The sequence below is a fragment of the Protomyctophum bolini genome (genome assembly GCF_963924005.1).
Source record: "Protomyctophum bolini genome assembly, chromosome: 24".
Lineage (NCBI taxonomy): Eukaryota > Metazoa > Chordata > Actinopteri > Myctophiformes > Myctophidae > Protomyctophum > Protomyctophum bolini.
Window position 1 is genome coordinate 9,102,306 of NC_137885.1, and position 21,201 is coordinate 9,123,506.

The following is a 21,201-nucleotide window of genomic DNA, read 5'->3' on the forward strand; positions in this document are numbered from 1 at the left end:
CAGTTGTAGCTGCAGCCCCTATTATAGCACTCCACACACACACACACACACTGCACAACAGTGACCCCTGCTGTGTGAACGTGGGACTTTTATGTTCCCCATCATGTCATCCTCTTGATTGCCAGCCACCTATCTCTCTCTCTCTCTCTCCTGTCATTTCCATGCAAATGAAGCGTCGTCACGGCAACGTGGTGGGGGCGATTATCCATAGCAGGTGATATCAGTGACAGACACTCAGAGACAGTGAAGAGGGCTCTTCATCAGGATGATGTGCACTCTGGAGTGTTCTAGTGCTATACGTGAGGGGGGGGGGGGGGGGGGGGGGGGACAAGAGTGATTGAAATCAGTTTCAATCACCGTTTTCATTTTATATATATATATATGTTAGTTAACCCATTCTGACCTGAGATCAGATTCTATAGATGTCTTCTACATCCTGACAGTTTTCTGAAAAAAGCTGTGTTTCTTATGTCAGTCGTTCTTCGATTTTTCAAAAGTGGCGCGCTACGAGCTTGTAGGTCTGCTATTTTTGTAACACCAAAAGAGGTTCCCGCCCCAAAATGGGTTAACTTAACTAACTAACCTTTTATATAACGTTAATATTGCAATGTTATGTATATACAGTATATAATATATCACGCTGATTAGAAGGACGCCAGAACCAATTGGGACGAGTGTTTTTCAATGAATCGAACGTGGTTCAAATGGGAGTTTGAAGTCACTATAGGAGCAGCAGTGAGCCGATGCGAGCGGAAATAAAAAGCCTGGGTTCAACTGAGGCTAATGGTAGAGTGGTTCCCATGCCAGTTCCGCCCCGGGCTGCGTTAGAGTTAGTGTCGAAGTGTCCTTGAGTAAGACTCTGAACCCCTAATTGCATGCTCCCCCTGTGTGTGTGTGTGTGTGTGTGTGTGTGTGTGTGTGTGTGAGAATGTAATGCACAATCTACGTAAACGGTTTTGGATAAAAGCACTACCGTTTTCCCATTTACGATGGGTTTGTACTCTCTAGAGGAGGGGAAGTGTCAACATGAACGTCAAAATATCTAAATATACCGAATCAAGCAACTGTGATGAAACACAAAACCTGAGTAGTCGTTAAAAAAACATATTTGAAATATCCATTTTAACGCCCATTTTGAAATTTTTAAAAAAATAAGTCTTCTACATCCTGACAGTTTTCTGAAAAAGCCATGTTTCTATGTCAGTCGTTCTTCGATTTTTCAAAAATAGCAGACCTACAAGCTCGTGGCGCGCAGCGGCGCCATGAGCTTGTAGATCTGCTAATTTTTCAATAGCTAAAGCATAACATAATGCTAACACCAAAAGGGGTTCCCGGCCCCAAAAATGGGTTAAGTTAGTCTATTCTATCTATACGTTGAGAGACGTGGCAGGTGGAATGGTACGGGTCCCTCCCTCCCGACGACGTCCCACCAGTGTAACTGGAGACCCCCCCCCTGTCCACCCTTTTTTTTTTTACGGCATGAGGGATGGGAAACACCGGCTGGGAAGTATCGACGATCAAAGGGACGACGTCAATAACATGCAGATGTCACACAGCAGCTGGGTGGAAAGGAGGGGGGGGGGGGGGCAGCCTGAGTCATTCAACGGGCAACCTCGGTTTAGACATGTGACAAAATATACTAATATTATTGTCGGGCTGGCCTCCGACACGTCCCAAACTCTTCTCCCTTCTGGCTCCAAAACTATGGAATGCACTTCCCATCACAGTCAGAACTGCAGCCTCACTCCCAATCAACCCACCTCTTCCAGACTCCATCATGTAGCACTTGCCCTAGCCCCTTTAGATAGCACTTAATGTAGACTTAGATAGTATTTTAGACAGACTTATAGCTTGTTACGTAGACAGCACTAGAATTGCATTTTATGTAGTCATAGCACTTTATAGTACACATGTATATTGTATAATATATAATATAGTATAGTTGACATAGATACTCCACTGTTACGTTCTTAGTTTATACACGATTCATGATAACTTACTTTTTATATAATGTGATGTATGCCATGCTTTTGTTTTTGCTAAATGCCTAAATTGTAAATGGCAGAAACCTCTCATCTGCATGTTCTAACATGTTTCTTCATAAATTATAATGTCCTACTTGAAGGGTACTCAAAGTGGGGTCCAGGACGGTACAGTGTTCCTTGAGAGGGTTCCAAATGAATCCTTATAGAGAGTGTGTGTGCACTGGAACCAAATGGACCCATAAGGGTACATTATTGGTTCCATTAATTTGTACACTCTCAGAGTTATGAGATTCTGATGAGTACCCTACCTGATCATTATGTAGTAGCAGATTTAGCAGATTTACAAACTCGAAACATGGCACAAAGCGAAGCGACGCGGTTCAAATTGCTAGATGTGCTATACTTTTGGATTTGAATCCTTGAAAAGTAACAGTTTTGGACGTTTCCATCCAACAGCAAGCGGTATATAAAATACAGTTTGACGGCAATCAAGGATTACGACTCGAGTGAGTCATTGTGACTCAAAACGTCTCCTCTTCACAGTAACTGGTGACTGCCTGCTCACTTCCCGAGTAAACGTCAACTGTTCATCTTTATCAGTATTGATAAGGCAAACGTATGGAAGCCAGCTTGTCTTCTATGGAGGCACGTTGTGCACGGACTGTTAAGTTAATGTTGTTCCCTGCTTACTACTTCTATAGTGAGTGTATGTGTTATGTGATGCACTGTGACCTTAAGGGAAGACCGGGGGTTTACAAACCGGATGTTGTGAATACTGCGAGGCAGTTGTGGTGGTGTTGTGGTCTGGCGAGGTGCCGACAATAAAGTTGTGTTGTGCAAAACTACAGTTGTTTTATTCGAGTAACAAGACAGCAGCACATCTCTACGCGATCACAACAACACGTTGCGCCTACCCTGTAGATTTTGGTTATTACAGTAGTTATTTTAAGCCATATAGGCCTGACGTCGAGAAAAAAAAAAACGTTCACTCTGAAAGAATATGTGTGGGTCTATCAGCGTTTACTTTCCAGACGGTAAAATATATACAGGTATATCATTAAAAGAATGAAGGGAAAATAAGCACCTGCCACTTCAATTAAGGTGACTTCATTGATTGACATCAAATTAGGCCTGTCTCAAACCCACTGTACATAAAAGCCTGACAGTGTGCTTGTTAGTGTCATGGGGCCATTGAGTGCATGCATGCACCTGCGGGTAAAATCGATGACAATGAATTAACCTGCACGTAGTTGGTGAATAAACAAGACCTTTCCCCTTCTCAGTCAGAAGCGAAGTGTGCTCAGTGAAAGTCCAGTTCACATAGTTGTTGTTGCTCCAACAGTTGTACACTTTATCTTCAGTGTGTGTGTGCGTTCATGCAAAATGTAAGTTCTGTGTTAACGATATATCGATATTAATCCCGACGATATGAATCGATTCATTGAAATACAAAAAATCGATTAAAGAAATTATAATAACTTTTTTTTTTTAGGGGGGGCTAGTGTGTGATGTTAAATGTGAGCTTTAGTCATATTCCATCATATTCAAGTGCTTTTGGAGAGAAATGATAGTCACTTTCAGCAGTAGAGCACTGTAGAGGGGAGCTGTGTGTGTCTGTGACTGTAGAGGGGAGCTGTGTGTGTCTGTGACTGTAGAGGGGAGCTGTCTGTGACTGTAGAGGGGAGCTTTGTGTGTCTGTGACCTGTGTGTGTCTGTGACTGTAGAAGGGAGCTGTGTGTGTGTCTGTGACTGTAGAGGGGAGCTGTGTCTGTGACTGTAGAGGGGAGCTGTTTGTGTGTCTGTGACTGTGCCCAGGTGATGATGGCCGTTGATCAAGGAAGGCAATTATGTGTTTGTGCACATCGGCAATGGTGTTTGTTTGACAGTAGTAGTGACTCTGTATGTAACTATAGGAATGGAGGTTATTTTTTATTATAAGTGCATTGATGCATTGCTTACATTTACACTGCAAGAGACTGTGAATGCTGATGTTTATTTCATAATGTAGGCCCTACCGTATATTGTTCCACAGTTTGTTGTAAGACATTATGTGTAGATTAACAATAGGCACTATAGGCTTAATTCATAGGCAACATAGTTAATTCCTAATTACTGTAGATATGTTTGCAATAATTAATGTTGTATGCATACTGATTATTGTCAGAGTGATATGTTTTATTTCATTATAAATTTGCAGTGCATATACAGTAGCCTAATTCAAGGTTGTCCAGTGTGCAGGCAAGATGCCTTTGTCAGATGTGTTTTTGGTTACTGTAATTATTATGTATGTATCATTGCAGACACCACACATAAAAGGAAGTGTTGCGTTGTACTGTACTTAACCCATTTTGTGCGGGAACCCCTTTTGGTGTTTTAAACATTATGTTATAATTTAGCTATTTAAAAATAGCAGCTCTACAAGCTCATAAGCTACGAGCTTGTAGGTCTGCTATTTTTGAAAAATCGTGAAAATGTGCCTCAAATTTGGAATATATTTTTTCAGAACAAACGTTTTTAACTCATCTTTGCTTCTGGGGGAGGTCCCTGGAACAACATATTTTCAGATGGGGGGGTCGGAGGCCAATTACAGGTCATCTTTGGGGTCCTTGACATGAAATATTGAGCGATATAGGCCTAGAAACATGGGTATTTCAGAAAACTGTCAGGATTTAGAAGACATTATTTTCAGGCCTTAATGGGTTTACTGTGTACTGTACTGTACTGTACTGTACTGTACTGTACTGTACTGTACTGTACTGTACTGTACTGTACTGTACTGTACTGTGCTCAGCCAAGAATAAGGCCCTGTGCGCGCACACATCAAACAAACAGGCTCCGTGTTTCATAGCCACCTCAATGCTTTTCCAATGGAAGTCACGTGGTTTAACCAACACTTGTGTTTGATGGGTGGAGGGGTGGGGGGGGGGCAATCAAACAGTTGGTTGGTCAGTGTGTTTGTTTTCTATGTAACGCCAGCTCCGCTATTCCAACGCTGCTTCAGGTACATTTTTGAGGTGTGCTAGCCCCTCCTATATTCAGCGATTAGTGTAGATTTTTGTCTCATACACAAACATTAAATTACCCATTGACAATGAATGGAGAATTTACGTCGTGTGTGGACGAGCAAATCGGCAAATTTTGTCAAATCGACATGTTACATCGGCATGATGACGTACGATGATAAGAGCACCCCTCACCTCACACAGGTGTGATTTTAAACTTATTTTCAGCAATGGTATAATCATTTTTAGGGTGGGTAGATCTTGTTGAGCTGGTCATTTTTTGACCCTGCAGTAGAGTCTTGTTGAGTGGATTATCGCCAATATCCATTCCATAGTTATTATGGGCAGTTGAATGTGGCTTGTTGTTGTCCAAAAAACACCAGAAAGCAGAGACATTTTTGTATAAACCAGCTGGAAAATATTGTGATTACCCCTTTTGGTGTTATATTATTATGTTATAATTTAGCTATTGAGAAATAGCAGATCTACAAGCTCATAGCGCGCCACTCGGTGGCGCGCTATGAGCTTGTAGGTCTGCTATTTTTGAAAAATCGTGAAAATATTTTTTTTCAGATTTCTCGATGTACAGTACATTTCTTCTATGCGTTGATCCTGGGATCATTCTCCTCTCTCTCTCTCTCTCTCTCTCTCTCTCTCTCTCTCCCCCCCTAGGACATGGACGCTGTGTGGCACGCCCGAGTATCTCGCCCCCGAGGTGATCCAGAGCAAAGGTCACGGCCGGGCGGTGGACTGGTGGGCCCTGGGCATCCTGGTGTTCGAGATGCTAGCCGGGTACGTGCCGTTACCGTGGTTACTGTATTGTCCCTCCTCTCCCTCTCCCTCCACGCAATGGTGGAAAACGTATTTGCACTCCCATAAAAACAGATCTACAAGCTCACAATGCATTGCATCGCGACGCATTGTGAGCTTGTACATCGGCTATTTTCAAGTGTATAGGGTGGTTACTGTGTGTATATTTGTAATGATAATCACAATCTACAAAGTTACTAGTGACTCAACGTTTTCTAATAATCTACAAAGTTACTATAGGGACTGGAAAACTGGAAATACTCCAGTAAAGTAAAAAAAAAAAGACCTCAAAAGTGCACTCAAGTACTTGGTTTACTTTACACCACATGCCTCCTCCTCCCACCCTCAGAGTTGGACCACCAGGGGGAGCCCTTCTCCACCACAGCAACCTGTGGCAGTGGAGTTATAGTCACCCACTGATGTCAGTCATTTGGATTGCCATGCATGAACTTCTGTGGCAGTCGTTCACAAAGTGGGGTCCCTGAGGGAGTTCCAGGGGGTCCCCATAGCTAAATGATAGTTTGGAACCAAATGGACCCTTGTGGGTCTGTAACTCAGAGGGTGTACAAATGGAACAACATGTACCCTAACAGGGTAACATTTGGTTCCATGCATTTGTACACTGTCAGAGTTAAATTAACATTGATTTTTGCATAGAAATGCCATTACATGTACTGCAATGCAATGCACTCCTTGTTGATTAGCGCAAACGCAGTGCCGTTCACTTCCTTGTTTGCGGCTCTAAAAGAATGAATCTCCTAATCTAGGGAATTCTCCATGGTTTTGACCAGACGGACAATGTTTTGTCTTCATGTCTGACTTCACCGCATGCCTCGTTCGGAGTATAAACGCTTCTAGAGAGATTTTAGATTTTAGCGTGACCAGCGTGCCCCCAGCGTGCCCCAGCGTGCCCCCCCCCCCCCCCTCCCGGGGGGGGGGGGGGCAGAAGGCGGGGCTTTTCAGATTAAAGTCTGCCATATCTGCGTGGCATTCTAGGCGCTTATATTTTGAAAGATGCTGGCGGCATCTGTTGTGTTAATATAGTTCATATTGCGTTTCATTGTTTAGGATTCAGTGGTGGTGTGTGTGTGTGTGTGTGTGTGTGTGTGTGTGTGTGTGTGTGTGTGTGTTGGTGTTTTAACTAAGCATTATGTTATACTTTAGCTATTGAAAAACCGCAGATCTACAAGCTCATAGCGCGCCACTCGGTGGCGCGCTATGAGCTTGTAGATCTGCTGTTTTTGAAAAATTGTAAAAGAAATGCGGCACACATCTTTGAATATATATATATTCTTTCAGAGAGAACATTTTTATTTTATTTTGACACCAGGTCTAAATGGGTTAATCCCTATAGACTCTGCATTGTGCAACAGGGAAGCGCGAGACACTCCAGGCAATTGGATTTGACAAGGGGGAGCGTCGGGGAGCGCGGTCCGATCCGTCTCAATAGACACAAGGTCGCACACGGAAACGGAGCGGGCCCCACCGCCACCGTCTCTGCTGCTGTGTGGCTGTGCATGTCTTTCATGTCTGTCATCCACACAGCACCTACATGTTTTACTTGAGTAACGGTAGCAATGCTGCAATCAGTACAATGTATTATTGAGTCCGGAATTATTGCGAACGCAGTGAGCACTTACTATGAGACCTAGCAGATCATGTCTGTCTGTCTGTCTGTCTGTCTGTCTGTCCCGCTTTTGTGCCCATATATGGAGCTGAGTGATTTGTGTCACCATGACTCAGCCATAACCATATAAGGAGTCCCCAAAGCAGCTATACGTCCAAAACCCAAATATGTACGAGCTGCGTTCGCTTCCCGCGTTTGCGCGTCTTACTGGTTGGTATCAAAAAAATACTCATTATGTAGACTTTATTGAAAGAAAAAGTTTGCTAACCCTAAAAACCCTATAAAGTTTATATTTATATAATGTTTTTTTTTTTTTGTAATGATAATCAAAATCTACAAAGTAACTAGTGACCAAAGTTTTCAAATGCATGTAGAGTGGCGTAAAAGTACAGTATTTTGGGAGATCTACAAGCTCGTAGCGCGCCACCGAGTGGCGCGCTACGAGCTCGTAGGTCTGCTATTTTTTTTTTAAATCGAAGAACCACTGACATAGAAACTTATAGCTTTTTCAGAAAACTGTCAGGATGGAGAAGACATTTTCAGAATCTGGTCTCGGGTCAAAATGGGTTAAGTAAATGTACTTAATGTCTTTCCAGCATTGCTGTCGTCTCATGTAGACCCCCCCCCCCTGAAGAGAGAGAGAGAGCTGTGACAGAGAGAGTAACTCTCGTGGGATGCCGAGGAAGTTGACTGGAGCAGAGAGAAAGTGTCATGTACCACCGCGTATAGTGAGTCCCCAAGGGATTCTTCTCATACCACGTAGCCCCTAATATCATCATGGGAATATCCTCCTCTTGTCGGTGTCAGAGGAACCGTATCTCTCTCTCTCTCTCCCCGGGGTCCGCTCGTAAATTTCCGACCTCCCATCATTATTCCCCAACATATACCGATAGTCATGCAAGACAAACGTTATGGTTATTATGGTTATAAGCTCCGGAGTGAGAGCCGACCTGTGATGTTCCAAAAAAATGTTGGTTTCCGTTTCTACACTCTCGGAGTTACAGACCTGTTAAGGGTCCGTTTGTTATACACTCTGAGAGGTACAGACCTGTTAACCCATTCTTTAGCTATTGGAAAATAGCATATCTATACAAGCTCATAGCGCGCCACCGAGTGGCGCGCTACGAGCTTGTATAGGTCTGCTATTTTTGAAATGTCGAAGAACGACTGACATATATAGAAACATAGCTTTTTCAGAAAACTGTCAGGATGTAGAAGACATTTTTTAGAATCTGATCTCGGGTCAGAATGGGTTAAGGGTCCATTTGTACACTCTGAGAGTTACAGACCTGTTAACCCATTCTGAACGGGAACCCATTTTGGTGTTGGCATCATGTTATGCTTTAGCTATTGAAAAATAGCAGATCTACAAGCTCATAGCGCGCCACCGAGTGGCGCGCTACGAGCTTGTAGGTCTGCTATTTTTGAAAAATCGAAGAACGACTGACATTTTTAGAATCTGATCTCAGGTCAGAATGGGTTGATCAGACCAGTGTGTGTCCAGTGGAAACCTCGTATGAATCTGATCTCAGGTCAGAATGGGTTAAGGGTCCATTTGGAACCCCCTTCCCTCCCCCAAAGAACCGTGAGTGGTCCCCCACGTTGACTGTGTGGTTGGATAATGTATCAGGCATTCAGAGAGAGAGAGAGAGAGAGAGAGAGAAACTACTCAGTTCCCATAGCCTTTGTCCTACTTTATGAGTCGATGACTTACTATTCCATAATGCTCAATCATTCTGTTTTATCTGGAAAGGGAACAGGCTTCGGTCGGGCCCACCTAAGGGCTCTCATGGCCACAAGATAGTATTCCCAAAATATCGAAAAAACAAAGCGCCGGGCCATCTGTGGCCGCCCCAGCGCAAATGTTGCTCATACAGCGTATCATTACATCACCGGGCCAGCTGTACTATTAGGTAAACAGGTGTGTGTGTGTGTGTGTGTGTGTGTGTGTGTGGAATATAGGTCCCAGGTGTGGAAGTAATCCAACAAAGGGCCTCTCTCACACACACACACACACACACACACACGCACACACACACACACACACACACACACACGCACACACACACACACACACACACACACACGCACACACACACACACGCACACGTCTAACTCTATGAGCATTCATGGCAGCCTGCCACATCGGTAGGAAATGCAGAAGGCATGTGCTGGATGCCAAGTGCAGAGGGAACGCCTCTGCTGCTGGGTTAGAGAGGTGTTGTTTTGTTCTCGGCACACTAGTCATTAAATAGCGAACGACTCAATCACCTGCAGAAGGTATATACAGAGCACGCCGTCGATCACGTCTCTTCCGCCTGCGGCGCCGGCGCCACTATATCCTCCTGCCGCCTGCGGCGATGGCGTCCGTCTCAGCGGACGGTATATACGGCGTTGCATCATGATATGCTCCAACGACGTGCAAGCTGCAGTGTGTGTGATGTGTGATGTGATCTTGTCTTTTGGCTGTTCTCTCCACCGTGAAGGGCAAAGCTATATAGAACCGATCCTTTACACTACTAGAACCTGTGAGGTTCTGTGATGGTTCTTATTGATTGGTTCTATTATAAAACACAACCCATCCCTTAAGGGAGAGGGGGGGGGGGGGATACACTGCAAGGCGTTGTGAGCTTGTAAGACCTACTATTTTTGGAAAAGTCTAAAGAACCAAATATCAGAGCTAATTCCGGAGGAAATTGAAAAATGAAATCGACCTCACTTCATAGTTTTTTTACGATTTGTATCCATTTGCCGCAGCTGTCTGGTGGGGGTGTTGGTTGGTGACAGGCTGACGGCTATACTGTAGTGATAGCCTATACTGCTTTCGGATCCGCGAAACGCAGCGAAGAAAACATAATACTGTACCAGTGTGTGCAACCTCTTCTGAATTCCCTGAACTCATAGGGGCCCATATATGATGTGTTCTTGAGGACCGTCCTTATCCGAAGCTGAGCCAGCCAGAACCTGTGAAGTCCTCCTCACTTTACGTTCTCATTCATCCGATGTCTGTTCTAATCCCATAGTCCAGAGGGGCCATCCGATGTCTGTTCTAATCCCATAGTCCAGAGGGGCCATCCGACGTCTGTTCTAATCCCATAGCAACCCACAGTATAGGCACAGCTGTAGAACCCTGACACAATGTGGTGGCACGTGGCTGAACACTTTAGGGGAAAACCCCCCTCCCTCCCTCCCCCCCTCCCCGGACCTGTGTCCTCAGGTGTCAAAGTAATGGGACCTGTACACACGTGTGCCCTCCACCATTTTTTTCTTCTTCTTTTTAATGTACTGGTAGGAAAAAGGTAGCGTGACCTCCGGTATAGACGGAAGAATGTGACCTCCTTGGAGGGAAAGTCTGGGTGCGTGTGAGCGTGGCGTGCGTGCGTGCCCGCATGTGTGTGTGTGTGTGTGTGTGTGCACGTGGGGGTGTGGTGGGGGGTGATTTGAAGTGGTTCCTGTCCTGGTAATGTAGGGCGAGGTACCGCCATACCCCCGGCCTCCCCCCCATCCCAAATTCCCGGTCCCAGAACAAAGAGCTCCCTTTTTCATAAAGGCCTCAACCTGACTGCATCGCGCCCCTCTTATTCTGGTCAAAGGTCCCCCTCCCAAGAATGTAACGGCTGCTTCTCAAAAAGCCAATGGATGGATGGATGGATGGATGGATGGATGGCGGTGTACCTCTCTGCTTCCTGGTAGTGTGGGGGAGGGGGGGCTGCGAACGGATCCCGGGCCCCCCCCCCCTCTCCTGTGGCGTGCTCGAGATAGCGTCACAAAACGCAGCTCTGGCATGTGTGTGTGTGAGAGAAAGAATGATTACATGACTTAAGGTCTTCCTGTAAGTAATTCTACCTTTTCAAGGGAACGATTTCCTTCTGTGAAAACCAACCATGTGTGTGTGCGTGTGTGTGTGTGTGTGTGTGCCCGCCTGCCTAATCCAGGGAGTATTGGGAGGAGCAGGATTAGCCATTCATGCTGGGGTGTAATGGCTTGTTACGTCCACAGGCGGTCCGTTGTCTCTGCGTTGACCTGCACAGTGCATTGTTTTAGGGGACACTTCATTCATTCATTGGCCCTGCACGCACAATCCCACCTTTCCTCTTATGTAACCCAGGAAAGAGGTTCCATCTCTCTAAAGCTCTCTCTCTCTCTCTCTCTCTCTCTCTCTCTCTCTCTCTCTCTCTCATATTTTACCATTCAGGAATTTAGCAAACGCTCCTAATCCAGAAATCCAGAGCGATTCACAGTATAAGCAAGGTTAACGGATGCATACAATGCACAGTTGTATATATAGTACCTCAGTAATCCAGGATCACAGGTAACCCCAATAACCATACACTATATACAGTAGCATCAGTCCAAACATTGTATCCGAATATAAATGTGTACACACATCGGAAACCATTAAACAAAACTATATAGGTACGTCAGCCAGGTCAACAAATAAACCTGGCGAGCAGCTCGACATGCCGTCTAAATCAGTTTTCTCTTTCTTTCATTCTGTTGCTCTCATGTCTCCTCTTCTTCCATATCTATTTTTCTTGGGGTTCTTTTTTTCTTGTTTCTTTTATCTTTTCACTTTCTCTCTCCCTTCTCTTTTTCACTTTCTCTCATCGTTCTCCGTTTCTCTCATCTCTTCCTCTGTTTTTCTCATATCTCTCTCTCTCTCTCTCTCTCTCTCTCTCTCTCTCTCTCTCTCTCTCTCTCTCTCTCTCTCTCTCTCTCTCTCTCTCTCTCTGCACATATAAACCAATCTTCCGTATTGGAAGGTGGAAGCAAGGTGATGCATGGTAGCAATTTTCCAAAACGGATCTTGGCTTCCAGGGGTATTTAGGAAAAAGCCGCGGCCGCTTCGCCTTGGGTTCAGTCAGGCCAGCTTTGGATGATTAGCGGGGGGGCTGGCGGGAAGGGAAGGGGAGGAGAGGGCGGGAGGGGAGGGGAGGGAGTCTTTTTTCTGTCTCGGTCTCTGAAGCCCAATTTATACTCTTGTCGCGTGATGTTGTCGCACGCCCGAAAATAGCCCACCTTTAACCCATTCTGACCTGAGATCAGATCTAAAAATGTCTTCTACACATCCTGACAGTTTTCTGAAGAAGCCATGTTTCTATGTCAGTCGTTCTTCGGTTTTTCAAAAATAGCAGACCTACAAGCTCGTAGTGCGCCACTCGGTGGCGCGCTATGAGCTTGTATAGATCTGCTATTTTTCAATAGCTAAAGCATAACATGATGCTACCATCAAAAGGGGTTCCCGCCCAAAATGGGTTAAACTCACAAACGTGTGACCGTTGCTGCATTAATGGTTCTCAAACGTTTTCGTGTCGGGGGACGGGGGACGGGGGGACCCCAAGAATTATTGTTAAAGTTCAAAATCTAAGTAAAAAATAAATAAATCAAAATCAAGGACTGTTGCCCCCCCACTTTGAGAACTGGGTTGAATGGGTTAAAAGTCTACTACGTCCCAGAAGATTATTTTAATAATAATAATGTCTCTCTCGGTGCCAATTTAGATTCTTCCAACACCCCCGGAATCAATCTTGTGGATTGACTCAATTCAAATGAAGTTCAAGTTCAAATGAAGTCCGACCAGACCTTCTACTAAGCTCTACTCTATAGACACTAATCAGCCGTTGTATCACACATGGCCCGATTTAAGAAGATTTACTTGGTTTCTTAACCCATTTAGGCCTGACCTCAAAATAAAAAAAAAGTTCTTCTAAATAAATATTTTCAGGATTTTTCAAAAATAGCAGACCTATAAAGCGAGTGGCGCGCTATGAGCTCGTAGATCTGCTATTTTCCAATAGCTAAATTATAACATGATGTTTAAAACACCAAAAGGGGTTAAACAGGACTTTTCTATATACAGTTTGAAATGACTGCTATCATCATACACATGGCATGAGCTAGTCAGTCACAGGTTGAAATCCTTCAGTAATAGAAGATGCATACGACCTCACACGAGCCACTATACATGTCGTGATCATGTGCTCATGTGACGTGTTGTAAATTGGTAGAGCTTTTCTTATTTTTTTGTATTAATATTGTTTTGATTATTATATTCCCAAGGGGACACCACCAGGTTCAAAGTGGTAAATGGTCTCGAAAAACCCCAGAAGTGATGTTGCAATCCATAGAGAGAGAATCAATGAGGTCTATAACTGATGTCTCAACCATGGAATTAAGAGGTCAATAATTATGTTGTTGGTTTTTAATTAATTGCGTGTGTGGTTCACAAATTGTAAAAAACAATTCATTATTATCAATATCCGAAACTCCACGCAAAGATCCCCCCCCCCCCCCCCAACACACACACACACACACACACACACACACACACAAACAAACATCCATCTCTGTACAGCTCTAAATGTGGTCGTAGGACTTTATTTTTATTTCTTTGGTTCCATTATTTTTCTCTGCACAATGGAACATTGTGACTGAATTGAGGGGGATTGGCTCAGTCCCGCTGGTGGGAAGTAACTAAGTGTACCATTTAATTTTAATTTATATTTTATTTATTTGCTTTACTCGAGTATCTCCAATGTTCAGTAGTTTTACTTCTACTCTATACACTATAGAACGCCGAAGTCCTGACGTCACTAACAACGACAACATGGGGTCATCTTAAAATGGTTTCATATTATACTGTAAGCGTTGTGGTCCAAAAATAAACAAGCTGTCTCAGCGTTATTGCCAGGGAGGTGTCTCTGTGTCGTTTTGTGTCACAGTCAGTCACTGAGTCAGATAGTCTGTTTCTATAGCGAAAATGTAAGCAATTCAGTAGCTGTAACAATAGACTTTTCTCTCAGTCAGTTGATTCTTCATATCCATATGAGTGAAACGGCCGGAGATAACATGTTTATTTTTCAAACACAGTTATTATATGAGGCGGTCTCTAGGTGTGACTGCAGCCTAAAATCCCCCTATGGGGATTACAATGAAAATAAAAAGTACATGAACCTGTGGATTTGCGCCCTCTACCGATATTGACGTCAGACTTCGGTGCTCTACAATCTCGGAGGCAAATAATTATTTGTACTTTTTTATTCCACCACAATTATTTGAAAGCTTTAGTTATTAGTTACACCGCGGCTCCATCCACTGTATCTTGTCACAGTCTCGCCATGCTATATAACATGTCACTCACAGGCAGTCGCCTGGCTTCCTGCTCTAAAACAAAAAAAGGGGGAAAACAGAAGCAGTATTACTAGCTCTCCGGTGCATATACCAGATCGTTGGGTCCCGTCCTGATTTCTATTTTTTTTAGACCCCACCGATTACAATCTACAAGCTCACAATGACTCGATGTAGATCAGCTAGTTGAAGTATTTTAACCCCTTTAGGCCTGACGTCGAATTTTCTGAAATGTCTTCTAAATCCTGACAGTTTTCTGTCGGGATTTGTGGCAACATTTTCACAATTTTTTTTCAATAAATAGCAGACCTATACAAGCTCGTAGCGCGCCACTCTGTGGCGCGCTACGATACTTGTATAGGTCTACTATTTTTGTATATACTTGTATAGGTCTGCTATTTTTCAATAGCTAAATTATAACATAATGTTTACTTTAAAACACCAAAATGGGTTAAAATCATTTTTAAATATAGTAAAATATGGCAAATTAGTTAAGTGATAAGGGTGGCGCAAGATGGAGCCCTTGGTGTTGATGGAGTAAAGAATTGTTGCAACTCTGGTCAATTTTACTAAGCTTGTGACCGTAGATTAGCTGTTTCTGAGCGTAGATTGGCTGTTTTTGGATAAAGTGCTGTCCACACCAAGCTCTATACAAGTACTGTGCTGTATATTGTTCAAGTCTGTTGTGGTGGGGGGTGGACTTTTACCCTGAATATAAGGCACTCATTCCGTTCGTCCAGAATAGAATATTGGTATTCTGGCTACCCGTGTGAGGCCACTTTATTATTGCTTGGTTGAAGAGGTGAGGTGGACTTTGCCTTCCACTTAGACTTGTTGAATGATTCTTAAATCTGTGGTTACAGTCAGAGCTTGGCGTGGACTTGCCCTTTAGCCCTGAAGGAGAGGAAATGGAAATCTTTTGGCTAAGGAGTATTCCTTCACTCGCCGTCTTTGTTTTGACTACCATTCGCTGTACCTATTCCTGCAAAGCGGCCGGGACTGTGCTCTGAAAGTGGCTCTGAACAGCCTTATCAAGCCCTCCCCTCCCTCCCTTCCCCGGTAATGACCCAGATACCCAAGCTATGACAGCATCCTCCATCCATCAGTGGTGGAAAAAGTACTCTCATTTCTTTCTTTTTTTTACTCGAGTTACAGTATCAATACTGCAATGTAGAAACTGCAATTGTACAAATGCAAAGTCTGGGAATTCAGTCAAAATGTACTTGAGTAAAAAGCACAAAAGTAATCCCGTGTGCTAAAAGTATACCAAACGTAGATGGATATTAGTCCTTATGCAGAATGTAGTTTTCAAAATGTATAAAGAAAGTCTTGAAAATAGCAGATCTGTCAAGGTTGCATGTTGTTACCTTGTAATAATAATCAAAATATATAATTTGTATTGCAGTGCAAGTAAAAGTACTGAACATTGGACATCTCCAGTGAAGTAAAAAAAAAAAAAAGTACAGTATTCGATAAATATACGGCATGGCCGAGCCAGTTTGTGTGACAAGCTCTCTGGTACGATTATGCGGCTGTCTGTCGGGCTGCATATTGTATATGTGATGCATTTACAGTAGGGCCCGCTCCCGTTATGTAATCTGTGGGTAATGACTTGTCCAGGTGTGAGGGGTGGGATGAGAGAGACAGACATACAGACAGACAGACAGACCTGTAAGAAGTTGCTTGTATATACATATTGGTGGGTTGTGGTTTTGGGGGCTTGTTTCTAAATTGCAATTGCTTTATTTGGGCTTGCTTCTTTCTCAAGCATTTTGTAGATCTTTTGTGGACCGTTGTTTTGAAAATTGCAGATCTGCTGAATTAGCCGATTTAAAGTGCTCGTGTGACCTACAGTATTAATCGCTTATTTTTTGGACCTGGCTATACTGTACTTAAGCATAGTTTCATTATATAGATATTCCACTGTTAGGTTCTTAGCTTACGTGTGATTCTTGATGACAACCTTTTACAATGCATCATGTATTTGATTGTATTACCATGTTTTTGTTCTTACTTACTGTAAAATCGCTCTGGATTATGAGCGTCTGCTAAATGCCTAAATTGTACTTATTTATCTTGCCAAATCTGGCAACAGTCGTGAGAGACAGACAAAAGGGAGAAAGCGAGGGAAGAAGACAGAACGTGTGTGTGTGTGTGTGTGTGTGTGTGTGTGTGTGTGTGTGCAGGCAAATCACTCAGGCCAAACATGGCAACCGCCACCAGACCACCGCACACCACAGAGTGGAACTGCAGGAATAGAAGGTCCCTGGGGGGGGGGGGGGGGGGGGGGGGGGGGCGAGTCCAAGCACACACACACACACACACACACACACAGACCATTACACACAAGCTCCTTCCCCGATACAGAAGTTCAGAAAACAGGCGCTTAACACACTCTGCCCAGAGGGAGTGTTCGACCGGTGAACTCCGGTCAAACGTGCGGACACGCACACAGACACACACACACACACACACACACACACACTGTTTTGCGTCGCCTACACACACACACACAGAAATGCAATGGCCGCTGGGCAGAAGTGAGCCACAGAGGTAATGTAGGTTGGCGTGTTGGCAGAGGTGAGGTTTCACAAGGTCCAATCTGTCAGTGGCGCAGTGGAGCGGGAACAGTGACCTGGTCCTTTTCTACCTTGTCTTGTGTTGCCTTATATATTATGGGAACAGGCCTGGGGTCAGCTGGTAGGTGGGGTGTTGTAATGCATTAACATTACTTTATAATAGACCCCCAGGTGGTGTGGTTAGAATTGTGTCCAACTTTTTGTGAATTATGTCTTCCCTGTGTATTTCTCTGTTTCTTCCTGAAAGCTGAAAGCCTTTGAGTCAATCGGAATACACCCCCTTTATCATACTTTTACCATACCATACCATACCATCTTTATTTCTATAGCACATTTAAATAACAACAAGTTGTACCAAAGTGCTTTACAATAAAATAATAAAAATCACAACTTCATTTAAAAAACAAACAACATACAGTACACAGTGTCACTTTCAACATCAAAAGCTCATACTATGCTTGGAAAAGCCAAAGAATAAAAATTTGTCTTGAGGCGTGATTTAAACACCTGAAGAAGAGTGGGGGCTTGTCTTATGTGCAGAGGCAGCTCATTCCAGAGCAACAACAACTACAGCTGTGGGTGCGGTTTCTGTTCAGGTGGATTCACCACCACCCACCTGAAAACCCGGCATACTTATTAAACTAGTGGGTGTGCTGTAGCCACGTAAAATCATAATTTTAGCACTTTCTGTAAACCTTTTTTTGAAAAAAGCTCTCCTAGTACCTAGGAGAAACTTCACGGCATAACCTCTTTTAAGGATTTCTTTGTAATGCCTAAAAAAAAGTCAAAAACACCATTACTGCATCAAAAGTAATCAACAAACTAATTTAAATAGTGAAGCATTAGCCAAATTGTCAAATAATATAAGAAAGAGGCAAAGATTGTGAAAATTATAAATGTTTTTATGTGACGTATTCCCATGCTTTTTTGTTCTTGCTTAATGTAAATCGCTCTGGATTAAGAGCGTCTGCGTCTGCGTCCTAAATTGTAAAATAGCCTCGTGTTGTTGTGAGGTCTACTCTAAATGGAATGCCTCAACAGCTCTACATTATCATAGTGCTAAATAAGGGTGGGGGTCCCCCCAGTTGAAATGTTATGATGTTTGGGAGTCACGGCCTGAAGAGGTTTGGGAGCTCTTGTTGTAATAATAGAGAGTTGACCTTCCTCTTCTCTCTGCTCGTGAACCCCCAGGTACCTTAAAGGTCTATTCATGCTTCATTTTTTGTTGTCGAGTCAACCTAGTATGAATAGGCCTCCTCTCTTCTCTCTCTCCTCATGGACCCTCAGGTATCCTAACCCCTCCTCTCTTCTCTCTCTCCTCAGGTATCCGCCGTTCTTTGACGACAATCCATTTGGCATCTACCAGAAGATCCTGGCCGGGAAGCTGGAGTTCCCCCGACACTTGGACTTCTACGTGAAGTAAGCTCACGGGTTGGGGTGGGCCTGGGGAGAGGGTGGGGGGGGGGGTCTGGTGGGACTGGTGTGGGACTTGGGTAGCCTCGCGTAGTGATACTAATATTATCACTGCGTGGATATTAGTCCCGTCCCTCTCAGTATTCGGTTGTTTTTCCTGCAATGTCCCGCCCCCGGGTGCAGTACTTTAGTTAGTTTAGACAGTTTTTGGTTTAGACTAGTCATTGGTTAGACCAGTCATTAGTCCTACACAACTACAACCTATCTCAAACCCTCACCCTAAACCTAACCTCCCACAGGGGGCAGCACACCTAAACCTAACCTTAACCCATGTCTAACCAATAGACTAGTCTAAACTGTAAGTATGCACCCCCCCCCCCCCCCTTCCCCATATTTGCATACTGGGCCCTGGTTGGTTATAGCGTTGTTCCAGACGAATCTGGTTGGCTCGTCGTCGCCACTTCGGCCGTGAAGTCCTCCCACAATTGAGAGGGCGATATGCCTCGTGGCGATATGCACTGCAAAGGCAGATGAAGGCTGGCTATGCAACGCTATAGGACTGGGGAGAGAGGGTCACAGGCAGCCCAAACACGCACAGACTCCTTGTTCTGGAGTTTGTGCTTTTAAGTTCTGATACATTTTGACGGGAGATTTAGCTAACATTTTCCGTCCTATATAGGTTTAGTCGACTCTATAGCTGTCCTGCACTGTGTGTGCCTCATCATGCCACCGGTATGAATGCCTGTCTGTGCCAGGCTGTTCAAACCGACTTCCTCACACCGCTTTTTATCCATTAGCACTTCAAAACCAGACGGCGGGCCTTGGCGGTCCCTGGCGGCCCACAATGCACGCCGGCTCTCTCTGTTACACCCCCCCCCCCCCCGGCAGTGGCTGGAGTCAATTAGCTCAGTCGTTAGAGTTAAAGAGACAGTCTCGAGGCCGGAGTGGACTGTGGAGCGCGCCGCGGTTCACTAATGATCCGGACTCGACACGTTCCCCCTGCCCGTTCAACGCCACTATTGCTGGAACAGCTGGAAGGCACAAGGAATGCCATGCGATTACAGGCTCAGCACAGTGTGTGCGTGTGCGTGCGTGTGCGTGTGTGTGTGTGCGCGTGTGTGCGCGCGCTGAGTTCATAATTATAATAATATAATATATTCATGCTTTGAAACAGAATAGGAAATTAAAAATGTGAGGCTAATACTGTACCAAATCAGGCTGATTTACATTTTGTTTTACTTTATTTAATTATTCCCTGTAAATTATCACCGGGGACACTTTGAGCACAGGGAGGGATTTAAATGCAAATTTAAAAGAAAAAAAAAACTGTATTTCTGGAAAAAAGATTGCTGACGTGTGGATATCCGTGCCGGGGCGTATTTTATGGGCCTGTCTGCAGTTGTCTGGCAGAAACCTTGTATCTCCACGTTACAACTTTCTACGGTTTATTTCAGGAGTTGATGCCCTACTTCAGGGGTTTTTGGCTGGGGACCCCCGGAAATGTCTCGTGACCCCCTCCCCACCACCAATACAAATTGGCCGCTACAATAACCTTAATAATAGAGAAAATACATCATACTGAAGATATAATCATTAAGGAAGGTTTATGCATGCACACATGTGTGTGTATACCATGTAAACGCTCAATTTCCATTTTCCAGCCATTCGTTATTTCATTTATTTTTTGTGAAACCTGTACGGGTCCATTTTGGTTTCATGTCACGCTCTCAAGAGTTAAATTATTGTTAAACATCTGCATTACTTAATCTACATGAAGTCTACACAATTAGAGAATAAATCCACATGGATGTCTTCATGCTTATGTTCTTCATTAGTTTGCATCGTGTTTAGACGGAATTCACGTTCATTCTGGTCTGTAAGCAACGGCAAAGAAAACGTGCAAAAGTGGGCCATTTGTAACATATGTTACAAATGGTCCGCTTCCATTCAATACCATTATATGTAATATTTACATATTTGACATATTGGCCAATATTATATGTTCTAAAATTGTATTGTATTGTTTAGTGTATTCTAAAATTAGTTTAGGGTTGTATAACATTGTACAACTCAATCAATCAAACGTTTGTTTAATCAATGTATTTCCCCATTGAACTGTAAAAAAAAGCCCAAACTGGTACACCCGATACTATTTAATATTTCCCTTATGTTTGATACATTTTCTTATCACATCCATGGTATGAAAACAATGCTAAGGAGTTGCTTCAATGAAATATAATTGCTTTAAGCTGAAAACGATATGTTTAATGGTGTTTTTTTAGCGTTGTTACATTTATCATGCATGCCGTTACAATTAATCCGATATGCGCAGCAAGTGTAACACTGAAACAGCGTCCACGTTCGGTTTAATAACTCCCGACCTGTTTTATCAAAAAAATTACTTGAAGTGGTTTATGGTAGCTGACATGTGTAGGTCCGTTGCCTGACAATATTACATGTGTAGATAAACGGATCTCTGAGTAAAAAAATGAAACGTGCAAAATGTTACATCCTTGGCGGCTCTCCCCTAACCGGTACAGTAACACACTGTGTCATCTTAAAGCTGCCGTGAATCACCACCGTCCCATCTTTATGGTCATAGAAAGTTCCTGTCGGCTTGGGGGGGGGGGGGGGGGGGGGGAGGGGGGGGGGGGGGG

General features: G+C 43.8%; 2 protein-coding genes across 2 annotated transcripts in view; one reads left to right on the forward strand and one right to left on the reverse strand.

Annotated features, from left to right (window-relative positions):
* LOC308311680 (uncharacterized protein) overlaps positions 1–21,201 on the reverse strand; it is a 200,881-nt gene that overhangs the window by 35,643 nt on the left and 144,037 nt on the right. The gene's annotated exons all lie outside the window — the stretch shown is intronic.
* The window catches only part of prkx (protein kinase X-linked), a 58,580-nt gene that overhangs the window by 26,477 nt on the left and 10,902 nt on the right, over positions 1–21,201 (forward strand). Inside the window, exons 5-6 of the mRNA XM_080758273.1 lie at positions 5,660–5,779; positions 18,455–18,550. Coding sequence (XP_080614399.1) covers positions 5,660–5,779; positions 18,455–18,550 — 216 coding nt within the window. The remainder of the gene's footprint in view (positions 1–5,659; positions 5,780–18,454; positions 18,551–21,201) is intronic.